The 22,857-nt window shown below is 50.7% G+C and overlaps 1 protein-coding gene across 2 annotated transcripts in view; it reads right to left on the reverse strand.

The window, feature by feature from the left end:
* The window catches only part of Spsb4 (splA/ryanodine receptor domain and SOCS box containing 4), a 75,294-nt gene that overhangs the window by 35,946 nt on the left and 16,491 nt on the right, over positions 1-22,857 (reverse strand). For both annotated transcript variants that reach the window (XM_029543450.1, XM_021206606.2), the window contains exon 2: positions 15,666-16,512. In XM_029543450.1, coding sequence (XP_029399310.1) covers positions 15,666-16,359 — 694 coding nt within the window. In that variant the 5' untranslated portion in view covers positions 16,360-16,512. The remainder of the gene's footprint in view (positions 1-15,665; positions 16,513-22,857) is intronic.

The raw sequence follows: 22,857 nt of genomic DNA on the forward strand, positions 1-22,857 counted from the left end.
ACATCTCCTTAGCAAAGACCAGCTTGTCCACCCAGGCCAGTTCCTGCAGTTAAGTGGTCAGCCCTGTTATGCCCACACTAAGATGAGGTAAGAGGACTGCTCAGAGTTCTACAGTAGCCTGCACAGCCTGGGATCTAGGTTTCGATCCTGTCATAAAACAAAACAAGATCCAGCCAGTCTGGGGAAAGCTGCCCTGGAGACAAAGGCTGTGGTACCTCTTCAGAGTTTGCACATGCTCTGGGTCTTCAGGTACCCCAGCCCCGTTCCTATGGTTTTCCAATGTGGACCTTTCTTTGGGAGTCCTAGGAACAAGCCCACTGCCCTGCCCTCTCCTGGACCCTGGTAGAAAGTAGAAAGTAATTGTTTATAGAAAGAAGGAAGCATAAATGAAGACACACAAAGGGACCAGGAGGGTGTGTGGCCAAGGAGGGCTTCCAGAAAGAGGAGGGTGGCCTGAACATGGACCGTGCCCGTTTGGGCAATGAGCCAGGCTGCTAACTATGGCCTAGAAAGCACACATTGCAGACCCTCAGGAGATCTTTGTGTAACTTAATGAAGCATAGCCACAATGCCTTGGAGAACCTAAGAGTGGTCACAGCTCCCAGCTACAATCGGTGATTGACAGGGCAGCTGCCTGCAAGAGCCCCAAGCCCAGGGCAAGGAGGGGGCAGGGATGAGGGCGAGCACTGGGGGCTGCTGAACGCAGCTTAAAGGATTGCCATCTGGGTTAGGTCAAAGGTCTCCAGGGACTGTTTTGATTTATAGACTGGGGCAGCCACCTAGGCGGCATGAGGGGCATGTGGAGAGAGCCTGTAAAGGGGAGGGGGAGGGGGAGAGAAGGGACTGTGGGGGTTGGGGTGGGAGGCATAAGCCTGCAGCCCGAGCAACCACCTGCATCTGAGCCCAGTTTCTAGATGTTCTCAATGTGGTAAAAGAAAGCGTGGGATTGAAAACACAGAGAGGCATTGACTATGTGTCTGCTCTCTACCTGGGTGGGTACTGGTGTTCCCACGGGGGAGAAGCAAGCTATGTGGGTTCTAGGTGGTGACACTTGGTCTTTGCCTCAGAACGACTCAGCTTCCCCACCATGATTATTATACTTGGCAGATGATATCTTGTGGCTGAGTTCTACAGCTTACGCTAGCAGAGCTGTATGCCTGGCCCAGACTTCCTACCCAGCTGTAGACCTTCCCTAAGCCCTGGCACTCATTGGAAAAGGACATTGGCTAGGGCCTGGTCCCACAAGGAGACTGTCAGTCCCCCTTCTGTCAACTGCAAGTGTGTTCCAGCAGCCAGACAGTACGGGCTGGGTCATGAAAGAGACTTTGAAACATTACGGTATCATCTCAGAGCCTCGAGGGAGGATGGTTTTGAACAGATGGAGAAATGGAGTGACATCCAGGCAGGGAGTGGAGAAACAGCAAGCGCGGAGGTCAGGTAGGATGAGGTCTGGGAGGTTAAGCTCTCGTGATGGAAGAAAGAGCTAGCGAAGTTGTCCTGGTGAGGCAGACCACTCAGCGCACCCATCTCCCAGGGCTTCTTGGAGGAAGAGGCAGAGGTTAAGCCATAGCCTCGGCCCCTAGCTACAGCCTTCTCCGGGCAAGAGAAGCTAAAGGCTCTAGCCTTTAGCATGTACCCTGCTGGACATGTCCAGGAACCATGAGGCCTGTCCCTAGGCTTCTGGGACAGCAGAGTAGGAAGCACGGGGATAGCAGAGGTCTTCAGGGACCTCTAAGCCAGCTCAGGAGGTCATGTGCCTATCATGCACCCTGGAGATGCAAAATAATCCAAATAATTCATTGTCCAGAGAGGTCCAGAGTCCCAAGCCCAGCTCTGGACACACAGGTTGCTAAACCCAGCTTAAAAGCCAGATCTGGAGAAGCCCCATTTACCATTCTGAGGCCAAAGCAGGGACGGATACTGTGTGGAAGACACTGGGTGAGGAAGACTCAAGGCCCAAAGCTAGGGTCAGAGAGGCCAAAATCCGAATGTCAGTTCTGATCAACTATGAGCAAGCATCTCACAGCCTGTGTTCTTGTCCATGAAATGGCATATTAACGTGCTGAACCTGGAGTCACATGGATACCGGTGGTCACTGACTCGTGACTCTAATTGACCTATACCATAAGTTTCCCTGGCAAGAGTTAAACTCTCTCTTTCTGTTTCGCCTGTCTGTGGCAGGGACTTCAAGAAAAAACAGTTTTAGACCTGAGCAATAAACTCAGACCAGGGTTGAGGTGTAGCCCAGCACTTCAACAAATCAAGAAGAAAGGCCACCTTCAGCAAGGCCTGTCCCAGCCTTGGGAGGGCAACAGTGAAACCTGATTCCAGGCTGCTTTTCACCAAGACATCCCAGGGGGAAACTCTGTCAAGGCCCAGCTCTGGCCTCTGCCCTCTGACCTGGATTTGTTTATACATGGAAGGGTTGGGGGGGGGGGGCGGTGATCAGAGCCGAGGTGAGCCGGGGGTTCAGAGAATGACATCCAGACCCGGCCAGATGCTCAGATGTGTCGCAGACAAGGCAAGTGTTCAGCAAGTCTCAAGCATGAATCTGGGACTGAAAGGCCACAGGGTCAGAGGGAAAGAAGAAAGGCGATATTCACCTCCCTGAGCGGCAGCCAGCAGTGCCATCTGTCATGGAGGGAGAGCGTAGACTGTGAGAGGCTGGTGGGTGTTCAGGGCTGGGGGGGGGGGACAAAGGAGGAGTGTACTGTCTCCTCCAAATACTCTTTGGCCCTATTGAGAAGTCAGGATAGATACCCTAAAGTCACAGAGGAGTGTGTATCTGTGTGTGCGTGTGCATGTGTGTGTGTGTGTGTGTGTGTGTCTGCGAGCGCCCGCGTGCGCGCACTCATACACATGAATGTGTGATCACAGAACGAAGCATGATGCTGTGTGGGTGGCCTACTCATGTACACAGGACTCTTGGGCCTTGTTTTACTTTATCCCCAGCACCCATCACGCCTCCTCTTCACATCTCACCTACCAAGAGGCTCGGGGGGGCTTATGGATTTGAGGAAATTACAGAGCGGGGTGCTGACAAACTTGGCCTGGCTTCTGGGTAGTGGCAGACATTGCAGCTGGGGCCTCACTGCCCTGGGCTGCCTTGGAATTCCTGGCATTCCTCCTGCAGTATGATCTCTAAGGTTTCCTGTCCTGACAGAACAAGCTTCTTACTCCCACCCTCCCTGACTGGCTCCGAGGCCCGAAAGAACTCACGAGTACACCTGAAGTCCACACTGTGCCTCGTAGTCCCGAGGAAAACCATATCCTTGCTCTGTCCATGAGCCCCCACAGTTGTCCCCAGAGTCTTGAAAGTCTCAACTCCTGGGTGGTGGGAGTGGCCCTGTTCTCCACTGTCTAATATGGTGGCTACTGTCTGGGCATGCCAGAGGACATCTGAATGTGGGCAGGCCAGGCCAGAAATGGAAGACCTGCTTTATCTCACTGTAGAAGTCACCTGTAGTCACCTCGCCACAGCCTGGGCATGAAAACTATTTATTAAACAAGTCAGAGGGTGCAGACAATCAACAGCAGAGATAACAGGATGGTAGAGACCCTTGAGATTTTCTTGTCCAGACTTCTTTCCCGTGATGGGGAAACCAAGGCACACACAGAGACAGAGCATTTGCCCTAGCTGCAACCAGCTGTCCAGTCTCCTGGATCCCAATCCTGGATGCTTCCCCGGGCCCCTCTCACTTCTCCTCTTCACATCCAGCACAGACTCGGGGGAAGTTACTTCAACTCAAGAGCACATTTTAACTTCCTTTCACACATCTGAACAATCCATCTTCAGCTAGGAGGGCTGCCCGTGCCAGCCAAACAGGAAATAGAGTCTCGCAATCCACCATACCACTCTGGGCAGTTTGAGGTGAAAGAGACTCAGACTGTCCGTGAGGCTCTCTCATCTTGGGAACAGGTAGAACATACCTGACAGAGCCTTGACAGCCCCCCACCCCACCCCTGGAACCCTCCAAGGATAGAAAGGATCAGAAGCACTACATGTAGACCTAGTTGGCTTATGCCCTGCATCACCCGCCCGCTGCTCCAGACAGGAGGAACTGAAATGTAAACACCTAGCCAGGGGTCAGCTGGCCGAGGCTCATCCTGGGGTTCCTCACTGCACAGAGGCGTCTGTGGACTGGACCTCCGGATGGCTCCGAGCAAACCTAATGAACTCTGTTCAAACCAAAGCGAACCCTGATTCTGGCTTGGAGCAGAAGCAAGATGAGAGACTGACCAATCAGCCGGGTTCCGGCTCCGCTCTGCAGATCACTATAACCCTGACAGGTCTCTCAGTCACTGATTTCTCAACCAACTTGTGGGCAGAACAGAAAATAATAAGGACTTTGACCAAGGTGCCTCTTCAACAACTTTACTACAAACCATTCTGTAGAATCAGGAGGCAAGTGCCGGCGGAAGAGAGAAGGGTGGCCCTGCTTTCAAGTGAGGTTTGGAATACCTTTTCTTCCAACAGCGGACTGGTGGGAGCCTGAAAGGCAATGTTGACCTCGAGTCTCATGGTGCCCTCTTCCCAGTGGGTCTAGTGCTGTTAGGGAGAGGTTCATCCCTACCAAGCTACTCTCCCTACCACCTTCATTGGCTCACTGGTGTCATCGTCTGGGTTCCTCTCGGTCCCTCTCCCAAAGGACTTCCCAGAGAACAGTTGCCAGTTGCCCCTTCTCGATCTATTCTCTTAATCACACATATCAATATCCACATTGATCATAAACACACATTTATTTAAGCGCTGTTCGGTTTCTTGCTCAAACTGTCCTCGAGTGGTCCCAATGCCAAACATACAACAGATAGTGGAGAAAAGAGTTATGGAGTGGTCTGCTGATAAAAATGACAAGAACAAGCCGGGCGTGGTGGCGCACGCCTTTAATCCCAGCACTCGGGAGGCAGAGGCAGGCAGATTTCTGAGTTTGAGGCCAGCCTGGTCTACAGAGTGAGTTCCAGGACAGCCAGGGCTACACAGAGAAACCCTGTCTTGGGAAAAACAAAAAAAACAAAAAAACAAAAAAAAAAAAAAAGAAGAAGACGGGAGCAAACCCCGTCCTAAGCTCAAGGGCAGGCTGGACAGTAGTGGGAACTAGGCCTCCAGAGCTCACCACAGCAGCGGGGCTCTGGCTTGTGTCAGGACAAACACCAGCAGCGATGACTGCCCAGCTCACGTCTTTGCACACATAGCAAGGAAGCAGCCAGGACGAAGGGGGCACAATGACTGTGAATTTAGAATTCTTCACTAACTGGCAGCCTCTCCAGCTTCCTCCCCAGAAGCATCAGTAAGGAGAGTGTGCGTGTTCCCGCTTCCTGCTTCCTGCAGGTGCTGTAAAAAGGGAGCATTTTCCCACCATCACGTGGTCACGGTTGCTATTCACACCACTGTCCTAACTCTCAGCTAGGTAGCCATTCATGCAATCGGCACTTACTAAGACCCCCACCAAGGGCCAGAAGCTGGGACACAGGGCAATGGATGGCAAGGAGATGCAGAGACCTGAGGGCCTGAGAATATCCCCAGGGACCTAGAGGGTACAGAAGGACACACAAGAATGGGACTGGTTCTGGGGACCTGGCTTAGGGCAGGGCGTCCACACACTGCCCATCAACCTAGAGGTCTTGAGGCTATCCTGAGGAGATATTCATAGAATATGGACACCTTTCCAAACAGTGGTACCCAACACTCCACTTAGGTAGCATAGGCACGTTCTCCCTGAAGAAAGGAAAGCAGCTGAATTTCTGCTAAGCGTATCTTTGGTCTCAGAGACAAGGAGAAAGCTTTGGAAGCTAGATCTTCACTTCTGCCTTGAACAACACTCCCCAACCCGTTTCTAGAAAGATATCACTCCTGGCTCTGCTCTGTCCACACTCTGCCCAGCAGGGCATCCCAGATGGCGAGCTCAACCCAGTGCCGGGCTCCTGACACAGACTAACGGGAAAGCTTGTAACATGTGTTTCAGGGCCACCACTGGGGAATTCTCCATTAGCAGGTGATATATGGTACAGAATTTCAACTACTCCAAGAGAGATGGGTACCAAGACAACAAACTGAGGATGCCCACATACTTCCTCAGGTGACAGGCCAGCTGAGAGACCTTCCCAGAGGGAGACAATCAGAGGGCTACAGAGCTAGGACCAAGAATCTAAGATCAAGACCTGAGAAACAGTGTGGCACCTAGGACATATTCAGTACACAAAGGAAAGGGCAGGGCAATGAGCAGCCAAGTAGCACCCAAAATGATAAGAAAAGAGACTGGGAAGCTGGGCAGGGGTTTTGGGGGGATAGTCTGAGGCCAGTGTGTAGCCGAGGCACAGATAGGATGTCAGAGCCCCTTCCAGTCCTGTGCCCACCACCACCACCTGCAATCCTAATGTGATCTTACGTTCACACCCCTCCTAACCGGGCTCTTCTGGGTTCTAGATTTCCAAAAAAAGCCTTAACATCCTATCTGACCGGTAGCCGGTGGTGGCCTAAGTGTCACTTCTGGAGACAGTCACCCACACAGCACTGGTAGCAAGGCCCCAGCCTCAGACAGAGGACTGTTATCCACCTCGCTAAACACCATAGGCAAGTGTGGTTCTGCCCTGGGGCACCCCGCCGAAATAATGGGGGCGGGCGTCAACAGAGGGCAAGCACTGAAACTCAGTCCGGGTCCACATGGAGATACTCAAAAGCGCGCACTGGGTGTTGGAGAGAGGGCTCGGAGGTTAGGGGCATTTGTTCCTTTTGCAGAGGTCCTAGTGCCCGCGTGGCAGCTTGCAACCGTCTTTAACTCCAGTCTCAGGGGATCAGATGCACTCTTCTGAACTCTGTAGACAGTAGACGTGCAAAGGATGCATATGCATACATGCAGGCAAAACAGGCACATAATCTTTTCTTTTTTTAAAAAAAAAAAAAGAGTATGTCCTAAAAGGACTTTGAAATTGGGACAAAGATAAGTCTTTGTCAGTACCTCTGTCCCCCACTGTAACCCAGTGGAGTTCTAGGCTGGGTTAGTGGAAGACAAGGACCACGTGCTGGCCAGGTGTGGTCTCAGGGGACCCATGGTGGGGCAGCCTTTGCCTGTCAGGTCTCCCAGCAGGCAGGTCACGAAGCAGGTCTCACAGTTCTATTTATAGAAGATGGCCTCTGAACAGGATGGACTGGGAAAGCCAGAGAGGCAGTATTTTCCAAGCTCACACTACCTTGGCTTAATTTCATCCTAGGCAAATAAATCATTAAGGAGGCCCCGAGTCCCGGAAGATCTGACGAAGAAGGCCATTACACGGCACAGCCTTCCCTTGAATTATGGAAGGCCTCAGACAGCAGCCTTATTAGTGTCTGGGCCAGACTGTAACTCACGCTAACCACCCCCTTGCCTTAACCAAAGGACAAGACAGGACGAATCAGCTGGCTCCCTGATGGAAGGCAGATAAATGCTGCCGCCAGCCAGCCTCGCAGGCTGCCGCTCTCTCCACTTACTGAAACAGCTCCTGTAAGCATGCTCATTCACTGCTTTCTGGGCACCTCCTACTCAGATTGGTCACCAGGGGAGTGGGATGAGAACGGGTGCATCGAGCTGGCCTGGGATGGAGAGTACACAGGAGCGGTGGCAGTGCCGGTTACTAATGCCAACTTCAGCAGCATCCTAGTGTATAGTATAGCAACGGGCTAGCTGTTGCCACAGAAAACTGGACGTGACCATCAGTGATCTAGTTTGTGAATTGCCAGGTAAGTACTAGACGGCCTCCATGAGCTGGCTTTTCATCCTCCTAAGTCCCCAACATCCCATGCGCAAAATTCATACCTGGATGGGAAAGGGGGCTTTCATGGAGATTCGATGAGCTGCCAAGCAGAAGGCCTTGAGCAGCCATGGATGTGTCGGGGAGTCAAGCGGCTTCGTTTGTAATCCTTTCCCAGTCACCTAACAGCAAAACTCCACCACAATCATGCAGATTTTCCATGTGGTGGTTGGGGAAGGGAACACAAGATGGAAGTGAGCTGGATAGGAGAGGAGGAGATGCTGAGAGCCTCCAGGGACACGGCACAAGGTCAAGGACCTGCCCTAGTGTCAGCTGGCAGGTGAGAGAGACAATGGGTACAGGCAGACTGGGCAGCAACAGCCTTTGCTGTCATGGGCAAGCATGCCATGTCTGTAGACCAGCCTAGCTGCAGGGTCACCTGACAAGGAAGGGGCAGATAGGAGGTGAGGGTCTCCGGGCCACGATGTGATGGTGAGGACCCATGCCTGCTGTTTTCCACACCTTCAACCATTGGCATTAGCCCAGAGTTTGTTAGAAATACAGAATCATGGACTTCCACAGACCTATGGGGTCACACATAATCTGCACTGTGGAAGGATTCCCCAGGACAAATGCCATCCCTGAAGTCATGCCCCTGATGAGGATTCTGAGGGACACAGAATTAGAAAAGCTATACCCATGGGGCCCAGTACACAGCAGGGTTCTTCCCCTACTGTTTAGACATTGGTTCCAGTGTCCAAGTATCTGGTTCCAGCATCTACAGAGGCTCTGGGCAGCATCTCTGACTGGAAGGGTCACTGGGAATCCAGCTAGGATCTCTCCCTGTGTGTATTCGTGGTCAGAAGAGCATGAAGGGAGAGATGCAGGTTGAATCCCTGTGCTAAAGGCCTCCCCCAAAAGCCTTCCTGGTCCTTCTAGTCCTCGCCGACCTTGGCATTCCAACCTCCCATATCCATACTCTGCATGGTACACCGGCTTTCCAGTACAGAGCCACGAACCACAATGGCGAGTTAGTCTCTCTCTCATTTCTTGCCAGGAACATCTTCAAAGGCTTTGGAGCCTGGGCTTTGACTGTGGTTCTGCTGCTTATTGGTAAGCGACCTTGGCAAGTCCTCCTATTCTCTGGATAATTCCATAACCGCCTGTCCAATGTGGCTACCAATTGGCTACAGGATCCCACGTTTTCTCATCCTACTGCTTGGACACACTATGCTTCCTCCCTTTTCCCCTACCAATGTTCAACAGTAGTTGGGCTGTCCAACTATCACCTCCTCCCGATAGGTACGCACATGGGCCACAGCAGGACTGGTGCTACTTGTCTGCATGTTCACCAGGCAAGTCACCACCAGGAGCTATACCTGATGGAGAAACACTCGAGCAAAACACTCAGAGGGAGACCTTCCTGCAGAAGGCGGAACACATCCAACTCATCTGTGATGAAATTACACACAATGGCCTTGAACTGCTGGTGCAGTTTCCACCACATACCCTAAAACCTCCAAACGCCAGCACAGTCCCTAGTATGAAACCCCTCTGATTTCAGTGTGGGCCAGGCTTTACTAACAGCAGTTGTCCACAATGACCCTCTAAGCCATGGAACACTAATAGGCCAAATTAGTAGTTTTGTGTCTACTATTTTGTGAGTCCCTACTGTGTGCCTAGAACTAGATGGGTCACTTTTGATACATCACTGATGATTCGAACACCTCACGGCAGAGCAAAGTTCTCTTTCCCAGATGAACAAGCTGAGCTCAGAGTTAAAATGACTTCCTCGGGTGACAGCTAGGTAGAGAGGCTTGGACCCCAGGTGCCAGCAGGTCCTGAGGGCAGACCTACCTCCAGACCACACCAGCCCAGAGAGACATTTAGAGTAGCAGTAGTCCCTCCCACACCCGATTTCAGATGCTGGCATCTACATGTCAAAGTCCTTGGTGATGGCAGGGCTGTATGGGACGGCTCGTGACGATTAAACGTGGAAATTCCCTCAAAGCAGGACTGTGGCAGCTGAGTAAGGCATTTTCTCAGCCGAAAATCTGTTCCTTTTATGCAGAATGAAAGGTAGGGGTCCAGTTTCTGAATGGCAGGATCCTGAATGGAACGGCCTGGCCTATCACACAGCCTCCAGCTGGCTTGAATGTGGGGACAGATGTGCTAGGCAAAGCACACAATGAGAATCGTGGATGGGTCATGCACAGGTCACACTGCAAGAGGGTGGGCAGTGATCACAGGCAGCTCCTTCGACTCTGGCCAACTGTGACTTTCATAGTTGCCTGCTGCGAAAGAAACAAGGAAAAGTATTCAGGCCATGAGAGGCCAAAGCCTTCATGTGCGTTTATGTGCACCTACTAAGTAGCCTGGCCATGGGTGCTATGAGAGAGGCAACCATGAGAAGACCAAAATGCAGTTACCACCATGGAGCACCTACTGTGTGCTTTTCCATGGGGCACTATAAGGAGGGTAGACAGGAAGGCCTTCCTGTCATGGTTAGTCTCCATTTCAGGGTCAGCTAGTTCGGCAGTAGCATTACCACAAAACACACAAATCATGGCCTATGTGGCACAGGCAGGGATGCCAGGTTCTTATGGTGCCAATGTCCATCCTATAACTGGATTGGCTGGACTGGACAGCTGCAGTTATCTCAGTGCAATAAGATGTCCACAACTTCCTCAGCATCACAGCCATGTAAAGCTACTGTCCTGTCAACTGGAAACCAAGTCACCCCCAGTGCTCACTGGGTGCCTGAGAGGAGCTCAGTGGGATGATGGGAAGTAAGAAAGTGTGGTGGCAGCTCCCGTGGGGACACCTGCAGCGGGCCACCCATATGCCAGGCCAGGCTTCACAGTCACATCATTTCTACAGCCCTTTGCGTGGTCTAACCATCCCACTGCACAGATGGCAAAACTGAGGCTTTGAGTACCTTAAACAGTAGGAAGGGGGGAATATGAAATTCAAATGAAGATTAAAAGCTTTATTCTTACAGGAAACGGCCTGGCTGTACAAAAATAGGGATCTGAATAATTAAATTATGAGACAACCATACTATGAAAATACATGCAACTGTTAATAAGAAATGAGCCCGCTCTACCGTAACTGATACTTAAACAATTGCCAAGATCCATTAAGGTGGGGGAGGGAACCTTGAAACAAAGCCCTGCTTACAGTGTGGTCTAAAAATTCCCTGTCATAAATATTTCTGGAAGGATACGCCAGAAACTGCTGATGATGGCTGGTGGCAGGGACGAGAGGGGGCTGGGGACTGGAGAAGGTGGTGGCAGTGCTTCAGGACAGGACTGTGTGTATTGTTAACAGCGGTTAACCAACCTACATCTTTACCTACTAAAAGGATCCTCGCATGCATCAATTCCTGACTTCTTCCATTTGTCACAAAGGACTCGCCTGGTCGTCATCCCTGCCTGAATACTTTTCCATCGCTTGAGTGAGCTAAGATCGCACCGAGTAGAGTCTGGGGTCGTCGCTGACAGCGCAGAGACAGGGTCCCTCTGGTTGGCAACGAGCTGGGGTGACCAGCTGATAGAGGATGGGGAGGTCAGACATGGATCTTATTGGAGCCACATCCGGTCATTTAGGGAAACTGGGAGGACCTCACTGCCCACACAAGACTCGTGAGTGTTGAACAGGGAGGTGGTAGGCTCGGCACAGGGCTGGAGCACAATCTGACAAGGGGAGGGTGTCCTTGCAGTCATCCTGTGGAAAACCTCTCTGGTCCCCATCAATACCAGAAGCTCTGGCCAGCTGCCAGCCTCCTCTGCTGCACTGTTGCACCAATAAATACTTGTTGGCAGATCGATTAAACCATCTAGGAATGGCATGGCGTCTGGAAATATAGCTCCTTGTGCTTGGCACAGACGGAGGAGGCCTCGCAGCCAGCTAGTCCCAGGGTACCATACCTGAGCTCCTACTCTCCAGCCACAAGTCAGCCCTCTGACATCAAGGGGCCCCCTGGGCAGAACGCCCCCGAACCAGCAACAACAAAACGCCCCAGTAAAACCGTTCTTCTGTTAGCAATCAGCCGCCAGCATGTGGAAAGAGGAGCCTTCAGACTAGGGAACACTTTCAGACAGTCGCCAGAGCACATCACAAGGCCAGTCTACCCGAAAGGTGAACATCAGACTAGCTGGGGCGCCTTCCATAACACTGCCTGCTCAGGGATGGCGCACCTGACCCCAGCGGCAGCAGAGGCATCCTCTGCACCCAGCCTGGCTGTTCAGCATACTCTACAGAGTTCTTTGAGAGCTGGGGAGGAAGCAATTGAAGGAGAGAGAGCACCAGACAGGATGGCGGGAGCTCAGCCAAGTTCACCAGAGGGCCACCCAGTCAGGTGGAGCCGACTCTCCCCCTGCCCTGTCTGCTAGGGTCCCCGCAAGCATCTCATGCAATTTGCTTCAGCCTGCCTCCAGGTTCCTCAGCTATGAGCTGTGTGACTTTTGAGCAACCTGCTTAAGCTCTCTGCTTAAAGAGAATTTTGGTGATTAATTCAATAAAGGGCTTAGAAAAGAGCCCAGAAGAATGAGGTATTTCTAGCTAGTATTATTATTGTTATAAATATAAATATATTTAAATACAAATATACATATATAAATTAAATAAATGTTTAAATATATATAATAGCTAGTGTTATCATTGCTGTTATTAGGCTGGCTCTAGACAACTGAGACAGACAGCCTGGGCATGTGCCTGGCTTTGGCTGTATTTATCTCATCAGCTACAGCCCTTGGGTACCCTGCAGGTCTTTGCAGGAAACTCCCACACGCTAGGCTGTATATTCCATGGTGTAGCTAAAGAACAATTCCATTCATCAGGGGTACCAGGGCATCACGCATTTGCAAGAGGAAATTGAATGGCCAGGATGCTCTTCCTGTCAGGACGCATATCAAATATGTGCTTCAGAGTTCTGTGTGGTAAGACCTTTTAAGGCTTGCTTTTACAGTCATAAAGAATCATAAATTGAAAAACAGTTGTCTATTAACAGCTTCCATTGCATGAGAGGAAAATGCTTTACAAAGGCCACTCTCTGTTCTACCCATGACCCCCAGAGCCTCCCTCAGCACAACTGGTTAATTACAGCAGTGGGCTTTAACTCCTGGGTGTCTGTTCAATGCTGGTGTGCCTGATTATTCCAAGCACAAGAGGGGACACTGAGGCTTTGAGAAGGGAGGTCTTTCAGGGAGGTAATCCCAAGAGGCGGGTTTTTTTGTTTTTTTGTTTTTATTCCCAATGATGCTTTCAGTCCAACCCCCCAGCCCCAGGCAGGTTACCATGTCACAATCAACAATGTCTTGGAATTCTTTCAACCTTGGGCCACCTATCCTACCCAGGGACTCGCTGGGGCCAAACTATTTCCCTCCCTGGGATCCACAGTGGAATTTGTCCCAGGTCACCTTCTACATACCACACAGCCCTTTTCCTATCACCACCCAGCCCCAAGGCTCCATCGGATGGTACTACGTCCTACCACTATAGCCTCCCTCTATGTCTTGTATGACTGTGGTGTCCTACCACAGTCTCCTCTGCCACTCTCCATTCACTCTCCTCTGCCTCCTGAATCCTGCTCCAGATTCTGCAAACCCTAGCCACTCCAATGAGGAAGAAGATGAAACCACCCAAAGGACCCACCATGCAACTACCTTTCCCACCCAGCCTCCTTCAGCAGTGCGGAGACCCCTGACTCTAACAGTCACAGGGACAGCATGGTAGACCAAGCAGTTAGATTAGAGCAGATCAATAACACAAAGGAAGTGTTCTTTCTCTATGCTTTCACATCTTTCCTGGTGGTCAATGTCAGACATTTAGTCCTGGCTATCACGTTGATGTTATCATTCAAACTAAGAAAGGGAGCTGATGTCCCACTTTACAGATGCAGTGTGGATCTTAGGGAATTAGAATGACTCTCTGGAGACACAGACCTGCTGTGCTGGCAATGTACAGAGGTGCGGGACACACCCTCCCGAGCTTGGTGCAAGCCCAAATTAATTCCAGCAGTAGACTTCCGGGCTGGACCAGACAGCTCACTGATGCCTTTGTTTGCCTCACCATGTCTATCTAAGAGGATTCCAGACATCTCCACAAAAGCACCGTGATGATAGAATCATCCTGCTAAGGGCAGACTCATCTGTGCCAAGGTTTTACAGTTAAACAGAAAATGGAGCACCATTCCACCATTCATCTGAGTCAAACAACCACAGAAACAAATACCAGGAAAAATGCCACCAATTATACCCCTGTCGGGAGCTGCAGCCATTTTTGTGTTTGCTTGGCACCCTTGAAAAAAAACCATCAGCCCACATTTCGCTCAGGCAAACACAAATTTTTACACAAGTCAAACCTTGCCTGCAGTTTCTTTTTTTTTTTTTCTGGAGTGTTACTCTTGGGCTCTCAACTGAAGAGGGGAACATGGGAAAATGCTTGGTCTCGGAGGCAAGCAGGCATGGACCAGAGTGGGGGTGGGGCTGCTTATGGTTCTGGAGCACTACGCTTCAGGGTTTTTTGTTTATTTGTTTCTGTTTTCTCTCTCTCTCTCTCTCTCAAAAGGAAAAGGGGTCTGGAGTCAGCCACACTGGCTGGCAATCATATCTCTCATTTAAAATGAACTCCGGAATTGGGGCTGCAAACTCTCCGTAGGTTTGGGAAGGTGTGTGTGGAAGGAAGTCTGCAGATGGGGGCCAGTGGACGGGGACACCAGTGACTTTTCTCACTGCTGTGACCAAACACCTGGTCGGTCAAAAGAAAGGTAACGGTGGGCTCACCTTGGCTCAGGTTTGAGAAGGGATAGAAGGGATGTTGTCCCCATGACAAGGAATGGAAAATTAGCAGAAGTGGGAAGCAGGTGGTCACATGATATCTGCAGTCAGAAAGCAGAGAAATGGCTGACCTAAAGTGAAGCCAGGCTATCAAAACTCAGGATCCAGCCAGCCAGTAGTCCACTTCCCCCTCCATGGCTCTGCTTCCTGAAGATTCTGTAACCTCCCATATCAGCACCATCAACTGTGGACCACACATTTGCACATAGGAGCCTATGGAGGACATTTCCCATACAAACCCTAACAGCCGGTATGTGTGAGCGAGCAAGCCGGACATAGGGTTAGGATTCAAGTTCAGCCATGAGACCATGCGTGCCTTTCCTGGAGGCTACCAGGCCTCCTCCGGCAACCATTCGTTACTGTGACTTTTATACTGCCTCAGAGCTTATGCATTTTGAATAAAGAAGGACTTCGTATTGCTCAGGAAACCCAACAACCCACTGAGGAGTTTGACTTAACCACACAGTCTTTAGCGGCTGCTGGGACAGTTCACACAATCTAGGTTTCTGGTTCTCTGGGGTGCGGGGGTGGGGTGGGGTGGCAAAATCCCATAGGCCAGGGGCTTCATTTTCCTGTGATTCCAGTCAGCTAGAGGTGAGAAGTAATTTACCTCCTTTGACAGCTTCCGGAAGGAGCTGGGATTTGGATGTTCAGACCTGCACACAGTAGGTGGCAATAAATGATGGTTGCTAACACTACATCTTCTTTGATAGCTGATCTCCCACCCAGGGACTGGGCAAGGGCGACACTCTCCAGCTGTGACCAGGTTGGGTCGTTTCATAAATCACTTCAGCACTCAGAGCCGTTATCAAGCGCCCTTACTGTTCTAAGCACACATATTATTCTACACGACACATATTATCCTAAATGTCCTGAGTTAGGTTATGCCCGCCATGCCACTTGTAGATAGGATAATTGCGGCACAGCCCCCAAACGTCAAACCTTCAAAGAAGTCAGAATTCAAAACCGCGCGCTGACCCCTGCTGTAAACTTTAGGATTCCCCAACTGTTACTTGTTTTATCTGTTCCTCTTCCCCTCTCCCCAACTTTCCCCGGGCAGGACGCCTTGGCACCCCTGGCCACCTAGGCTCGGACACTTACGGTCAAGGCCATTGATGTAGCGCATGGTGACTTCGCAGTGACCCCACACGGCACTCACCACCGGGTATAGTTTCTTGCCCTTGAGGCCACGGAAGGCCACGCCCAGGTACTGGCCGTCCACGATGAAGCTGAGCGTGCCCTCATCCATGTCCAGTACGACCAATAAGGAATCTGGCAGAGCAAAGGCTTCATCTGGCCCCAGGAAAGCAGGGTATGCCACTCCAGGCCGGTTCTTGCCGTCGTGGTAGAGGCGGCTGCGACCCAGGTCCCAGCCCCACGACTCGGAGTCACTGCCCACCAGTGCGGTGTAACCCACAGAGTGCAAAGGGGCACGGGCCGTGGCCACGCCCACCACAGCGTGGGTGCCCCGCTGCCTAGCGGGCCAATGGATCTGCCATGCGTGCAGACCCCGGGCATGGCCCACCTTGCCACGGATGCCATCTGTGCTCTGGGCTACGGGGTGCCGGTGGAAAGTGAGGCGGTCGTCATCCTTGACGAAGACATTGAGGGAGCGGTCCTCGGGGTTCCACGCGTGTCTCAGCTGCAGAGCCAACCCTGCCGCAGGCATGTCCAGCAGCTGGTCTAGACGTGCCGGGCGCCCAGGCTCTAAGCCTCGGAGCTCCCGCTTGGCTGGCCGAAGCGCTGGCTCTCGCACCTCCACAGACTTGAGGCTCCCAGAGAGTTTCTGACCCATGGTTCACTATGGGGAAGGGACCGCTGCTGGCCACTGCTACCTCGCAGATGCCTCCAGTCCTGGTATCCAAGGATGGATCCTGGGGCTGGGAACCAGGCTTCTTGATGGATGACCTCCACAGCCTCTGCTGGGCTGTGGCAGGGGCCCAAGCTCCTAGAAGGAAGCAAAGGGCACGGGTTATGATAGTAGGATCAACAGCCAGCTACTCATCCCTTCATTGATGCCCAGGCCTTGATAGGGCCCTTTTGCAAGTATGATAATTAATGTGCATAATAATTAACGATACTCCGGATCTCACACTTTCTAAGTATATGAGATATGGCAGACACTGTCGTCAATGATTAAGGCAGGTGATTAGCTAGTCTCCCAGGTAATAAGTGACTGAGCTACAGTCAAACCAAGGTCCTCTGCTCTCAGTCTGTTCTTGGAACCAGAGTAACCACTAGAAATCACTGTTGCAAAGGAACTGACCCCCAAGCCATGACAGGGCTGAGGCATGATGCCATACAATTTAGGGTGGGGCTCATGGGTTTGGAGCTCCAGTTGTCTTGAGCTTTAAAAAAAAAAAAAAATCTTAAAATGTAACCAGGTTTGGGAAACAAGACAGAGAGCAAGTATCCAGCAGGGTCACCCGGGGACAAAGATGCCAGGCATCCTTTCCCATGTTGCTGCCACAGGAAAATGAATGGCAGAGAAAGAGGAAACAAGAACTGGCCATTCCAAACTGTGGAGCCAGACAGCACTGTTCCAAAACCCTCATTACTTTAAGCCTCGCTTGGACTTTACTTTCCTCCTCTGTAAGATGGGATAAAACAGCTCCCTCCAGGTGGTATGAGAATCTGAAAGATGGTATGATTAAAACTCAGATCTAGGACGCTGGAGCCAGGTGTCCTCTTGGCTTTGTTCTCTGGGCATCCACAGGGAATTATTTCCCTTGGCTACATCAGTGTTTTCCCTAGGTATAGAAACATCATTGATAACATTTATTCCAGTGGGCACCCCTTAATTCAGGATGGCAGTTTTCCAGGAGGGGGAAGAAGGCTACCGGAAGGTCAGGCAGACTCCAGGGAACTTGGGGTGCTCAGATGGCCCTCAGTATGGGGAAAGAAAAGTTGGGCTTTGCCTTGACGCCCACTGCTTGGCAGAGAAAGGTGTATGCCTGCCTCCTCCCTAGCCTGAGAGTTGCTTGGCTCAGAACAACTTCCCCAAGACAAATAAGACTAGACACTGTCATGCTCTGTCCTGCCATCCATGACTTCCTGTTGGTGATGGCTAATCTCGTCAACGTAAGAAGCACCTATGAGACCAATGCAGCTTACCCCTAGGTGTATCTGCCAGGACAGATAGGGAGAAATCTCCCTACCGTAGTGTAATGGTTTGTGTATGATCAGCCCAGGAAGTGGCACTTTTAGAAAGTGTGGCCCTGTTGGAGTAGGTGTGTCACTGTGGGCGTGGGCTTTAAGACCTTCATCCTAGCTGCCTAGAAGCCAATATTCTGCCAGCAGCCTTCAGATGAAGATGCAGAACTCTCAGCTCCTCCTGCACCATGCCTGCCTGGATGCTGCCATGTTCCCTCCTTGATGATAATGGACTGAACCTCTGAACCTATAAGCCAGCCCCAATTAAATGTTGTTCTTATAAGAGTTGATGGTCACGGTGTCTGTTCACCCCAGTGAAACCCTAACTAAGACATGTAGGCATGTTCTCTTCCCCCAGACCTTCCTGGCCACCTTCACTATGATGTGAGCTGCCATGCTGGGTCATGCTCTCTTTGACAGGATGATTAGAAATCTCTGCAAGGAAAATAAATCCTTTTTACTTCAGGTCATTTTGCCGGGCATTTTGTCACAAACACAGCAACTGATCCCGGGATGCAGCTGGTGCCGTGACTATACCTGAGCACATGGTACAGAAGCCCGTGGAACTAGTTTGTAGGAAGAACTCAGAAAAGCTCGGAGAAGCCAGCCAGAGAACTTCTAGAATGCTGAAAGCACTGCCTGATGGGTGATTCTGAGGAGACCATAGGAGACTAGGACCCTCACAGGAAAGCCACCGGACAGTCCAGGCAGAAGCAATGTCTCATGGGAACTCAGCCAAGGCCGTTTGTGTTCATCTCTGGAAAAGAAGCTGTACACATTTTGTCCATGTCCTGAGACTTCACCAAGGCTGAATTTAAAGGTGAAGAAAGAATTAATTTGAGGGAGGGCTTCTCAGGGCAATGTTTGGATCTTTCAGCCATATTTACAGTGAGTTCCGGGGGGGGGGGGCAAAATACACAATGGGATGATTCAAACACTTCCAGTTTGTGCATAAAGAAACTTCCAGAGGCCACCTCCTGTAGCCAGGCAGGACCCCCCAGTGGAAGGATAAGGACATCAACCCACCCCCAAAATTTTTGTCCAAAAACTTGTGCTAAAAGAAATGACAAAGATGGAGCAGAGACTGAAGGGGTGGCCAACCAATAAACCATTACACTACAGCCCAATTTGACAGCCATCCCACTGGGCGTGGTGGCGCGCACGCCTTTAATCCCAGCACTCGGGAGGCAGAGGCAGGCGGATTTCTGAGTTCGAGGCCAGCCTGGTCTACAACGTGAGTTCCAGGACAGCCNCGGATTTCTGAGTTCGAGGCCAGCCTGGTCTACAACGTGAGTTCCAGGACAGCCAAGGCTATACAGAGAAACCCTGTCTCAAAAAAAAAAAAACAAAAAAAAAACAAGAGAGAGAGAGAGAGAGAGAGAGAGCCATCCCATGGGCAAGCACCAATCCCTGACACTATTAATGATACTCTGTTATGCTTACAGACAGAAGCCTAGCATGACTGTCCTCTGAGAGGCTCTGTCCAGCAGCTGACTGAAACAGATGCAGATAGTTACAGCCAAACGTCAGACAGAATTGGGGGACCCTTTTGGAAGAGTTAGGGAGAAAGATTGAGAGCCCTGAGGGGGATAGAACCCCACAGGAAGACCAACACTGTCAACTAACCTGGACCCCTTGGGAGCTCCCAGAGACTGAGCCACCAACCAAAGGGCATACATGGGTTGAACCAAGACCCCCAGCACATATGTAACAGAGGACTGCCTTGCCTTGCCTCAGTGGGAGTAGAGACCTAATGTGCCAAGGTTAGAGGACACCTGGGGGAACCAATCTCTCAAAGTCCAAGGGGAGGGAGCATGGGGGAAGGACTCTGTGGGGGGACCTGGAGGGTGGGTAATGTTTGATATGTAAATTAATTAATATGTATTATTAATATAATTATTAGTATAATATTAATTATATATTATATTAATATATAATTAATTAATATATTTTTTAGAAAAAGAAGCTTCCATAGTTAATACTGATTGTCACCTTGGCGAGATCTAGAATTGCTTAGGAGACCAACCTCTGTTTATGCTGGAGTGGGCAGTTTCTGTACTGGCCTAGGGTAGGAAGGTTCTAAAATGTGGGCAGTGCTGTTTCATGAGCTGGGGCCCTGCACTGGCTACAGAGGGGAAGGTGAGCTGGGTCGGCACTCACCCCTCACTCACTCACTCATTCATCTCTCACCACACACTCACTCATCTCTCACCCCTCACTCACTCACTCACTCACTCATCTCTCACCCCTCACTCACTCACTCACTCACTCATCTCTCACCCCTCATCATCTCTCATCTCTCACCCCTCACTCACTCATCTCTCACCCCTCACTCACTATCTCTTACCACTCACTCACTCACTCACTCATCTCTCACCCCTCATCATCTCTCATCTCTCACCCCTCACTCACTCATCTCTCACCCCTCACTCATCTCTCTCACCGTGGCTGCAACGTGGCCACCCTGCCTCACAGTCCTGCCTCACAGCCCTGCCTTGGGCTGTCTCCGCAGAGACGAGCAGGATGGAGCTAAAGCAAAGCTTTGCCTTCCTTAGGTTGCTTTTGTCAGGGTTGCCACAGCAACAAGAAAAGTAACAAACACAACACCAAGGAAGGATGGCCTCCAACGAGACTAGAGCAGTGGTTCTCAGCCTTCCTGACGCTACGACCTTGAATACCGCTCCTCACGTTGTGGTGATGCCCAACCATAAAGTTATTCCCATTGCTACTTCATAGCTATAATATTGCTACTGTTATGAATATATATGTGTAAATATCTGACATGCAGGATATCAGATACTCGACCTCTGTGGAAAGGTCATTCGACCACCATAGGGGTTGCATCCCACCAGGTGTGAACCACTGGATCAGAGCCATCACAGAAGGACATCAACAGAGCGGGAGAGACGTCTCCACAGCATCTTGGGAACCAACTCAAGAGTGTGAGGCTTTTCACTTATTTGAAGGACTCTGTCCTAAGAGGATACCTCCAGGATACCCTGCCTGCATCGGGTACCCAGGAAACATTCCCTGCTTCCGACCATCAAGGCACCCGGAGACCATATCATCCACAGTCCGAGATGCTCTAGCTGTTGCTTAAGGAGGTGGCAAATACCAGCATTACCCATTACGCTGGTTTTGTTGGCATGCAGAATGCAAGAACTATTGGATCGTGGAGGATTAAACCTAGATTATAAAGGAAGGCCTGGGTGGCTAGACAGCCTGTGACAGATGTGGTTACCCCGCAGGCAAGGAATTCCTAGGAGAAGTCAAGTGACTCCTTCCATCGGGTGATGCATGAAACTGTGAAGGTGAAATCAAAGATGGCGGGAAGGTGGGATGTCTGTTGAAGAAGACAGGAGATGTGAGCACAGACAGGCATCTGAGAGGAGAGGTGATCTGCAAATGACAAGGTCATAGGGGCCTTTCAGAGCTGATGCCTTGTGCCCCGTGCTTTCCCTAAGAGGTTCCAGTCTTTTTTTTGTTTTGTTTTGTTTTGTTTTGTTTTGTTTTGTTTTGTTTTTTCAAGACAGGGTTTCTCTGTATAGCCCTGGCTGACCTGGAACCCACTTTGTAGACCAGTCTGGCCTTGAACTCAGAAATCCGCCTGCCTCTGCCTCCCAAGTGCTGGGATTAAAGGTGTGTGCCACCACCGCCTGACACGAGGTTCCAGACTTGATTTGGTTCCAGTTTTTTCTATTCCCCCCATGCCGTCTGTTGAAGTGGGGGATGTTTAGTTTGCATTGTCTTATCTTCGAGGCATGTGACTTGCTTTTGATTTTGCCGAGGCTCATGGCTGAATGTGGGAATGGAGGTTCAGAGGATAATTTGGATTTGAATGGTTCTGCCGCTGTTGAGACTTTGGGGATACACAAGAGGGACTGAACACATTTTGAGACATTAGAAGAGAGAACTGAGCCTTTTGGGCACCAGAGATGAAATGTTGTAGCTTGCCATATTAATTGATATGAGGTGAACTTTTGATAATTAATTTCTTTTTCAGGTCTGTGTGTAGGCACGGGTACACATACATAAGTAAGCCAGAGGTCAACCCTGACTATGTTCTTCAGATGCGGTCTGTCTGATAAAAAAAAAATTTTTTTTTTTGATAAGGGTCTCTCATTGTCCTGGAACGCACTGATCAGGCTAAGGCAGCTGACCAGCAAACCCCAGGCATCCATCATCTGTTCTCACTTCCCCAGGGTAAACCGCTGTGCCTGGCTTTGTCACATACCTTCAGGGGATCAAGCTCAGGTCCCTATTCGTACAGCAAAGACGTTGCCACCTGAACCATCTTCCCAGCCCCAAGATAATCTTGAGCGTCAACCTAATGGGACTGAGAAATGCCCGGGAGGATGGTCGGGTGCACATCCGGTGCTACTGTGGGCGTTCCCATGGTGTCTCTGGCCTCTGGAGATGAGATCCGATCTCTGGCACTTCTCTGCCACAAAGAACTGAATCTCTGAGACTGTGCGCCAAAACAAACCCTTCTCTCCTTAGGTTGTTTTCTCAGGTGTTTTATCAGACAGGAAAGTCTGACAATGCACCACCCTGACAGTAGTGCACCCCAACCAAAGTCCAGAAGGCAAGGAAGGACCCCCGCTGCCGCGCAGTGTGGATACGTTCTTTTGTGCCCTCCGGTCCTCAGCTCTCATGTTCTCCGCTTTCTGTCAAGACTCTGCTTCAGCCGGAAAGTTCTAGGTGATGTTTGATCTGAGAGAATATTAGATCACAAAAATCCCCCTCACTAGACAGTTTAAAGGTGGCAGAATAAAAGTTATTTCGAGTTCTTATTTGAAAATCACCCAAAATCAAGGAGAAAGAGAACTAGAAAGGCGAACGCCCTTTTCAGCAGAACCGGACACATTTGTAACCCAAACCACAGCTTACAAGGGAAATCTGCCAAACACAGCCAGAGGCAGCCCAGAGCAGGGAAAGATCAAAGCCAGTCCAAAAACACCTCGGGAAGGCACCTAACCGGTCAGGGCTTGGGGAAAGCCTGCAGAGCGGGCCAGCAGCTGGGATTCCTGAAGGAAGAATCCAACGGTCCAATCAAGAGCACTGGGCAGACGATATGTAGTCTGGTGTCTGCCTTTGGCTTCTCAGGGAATGGGAAGGCAGGGGTAACAGGAAAGCTAAA

This window comes from Mus pahari, chromosome 10 (assembly GCF_900095145.1).
Source record: "Mus pahari chromosome 10, PAHARI_EIJ_v1.1, whole genome shotgun sequence".
Classification (NCBI taxonomy): domain Eukaryota; kingdom Metazoa; phylum Chordata; class Mammalia; order Rodentia; family Muridae; genus Mus; species Mus pahari.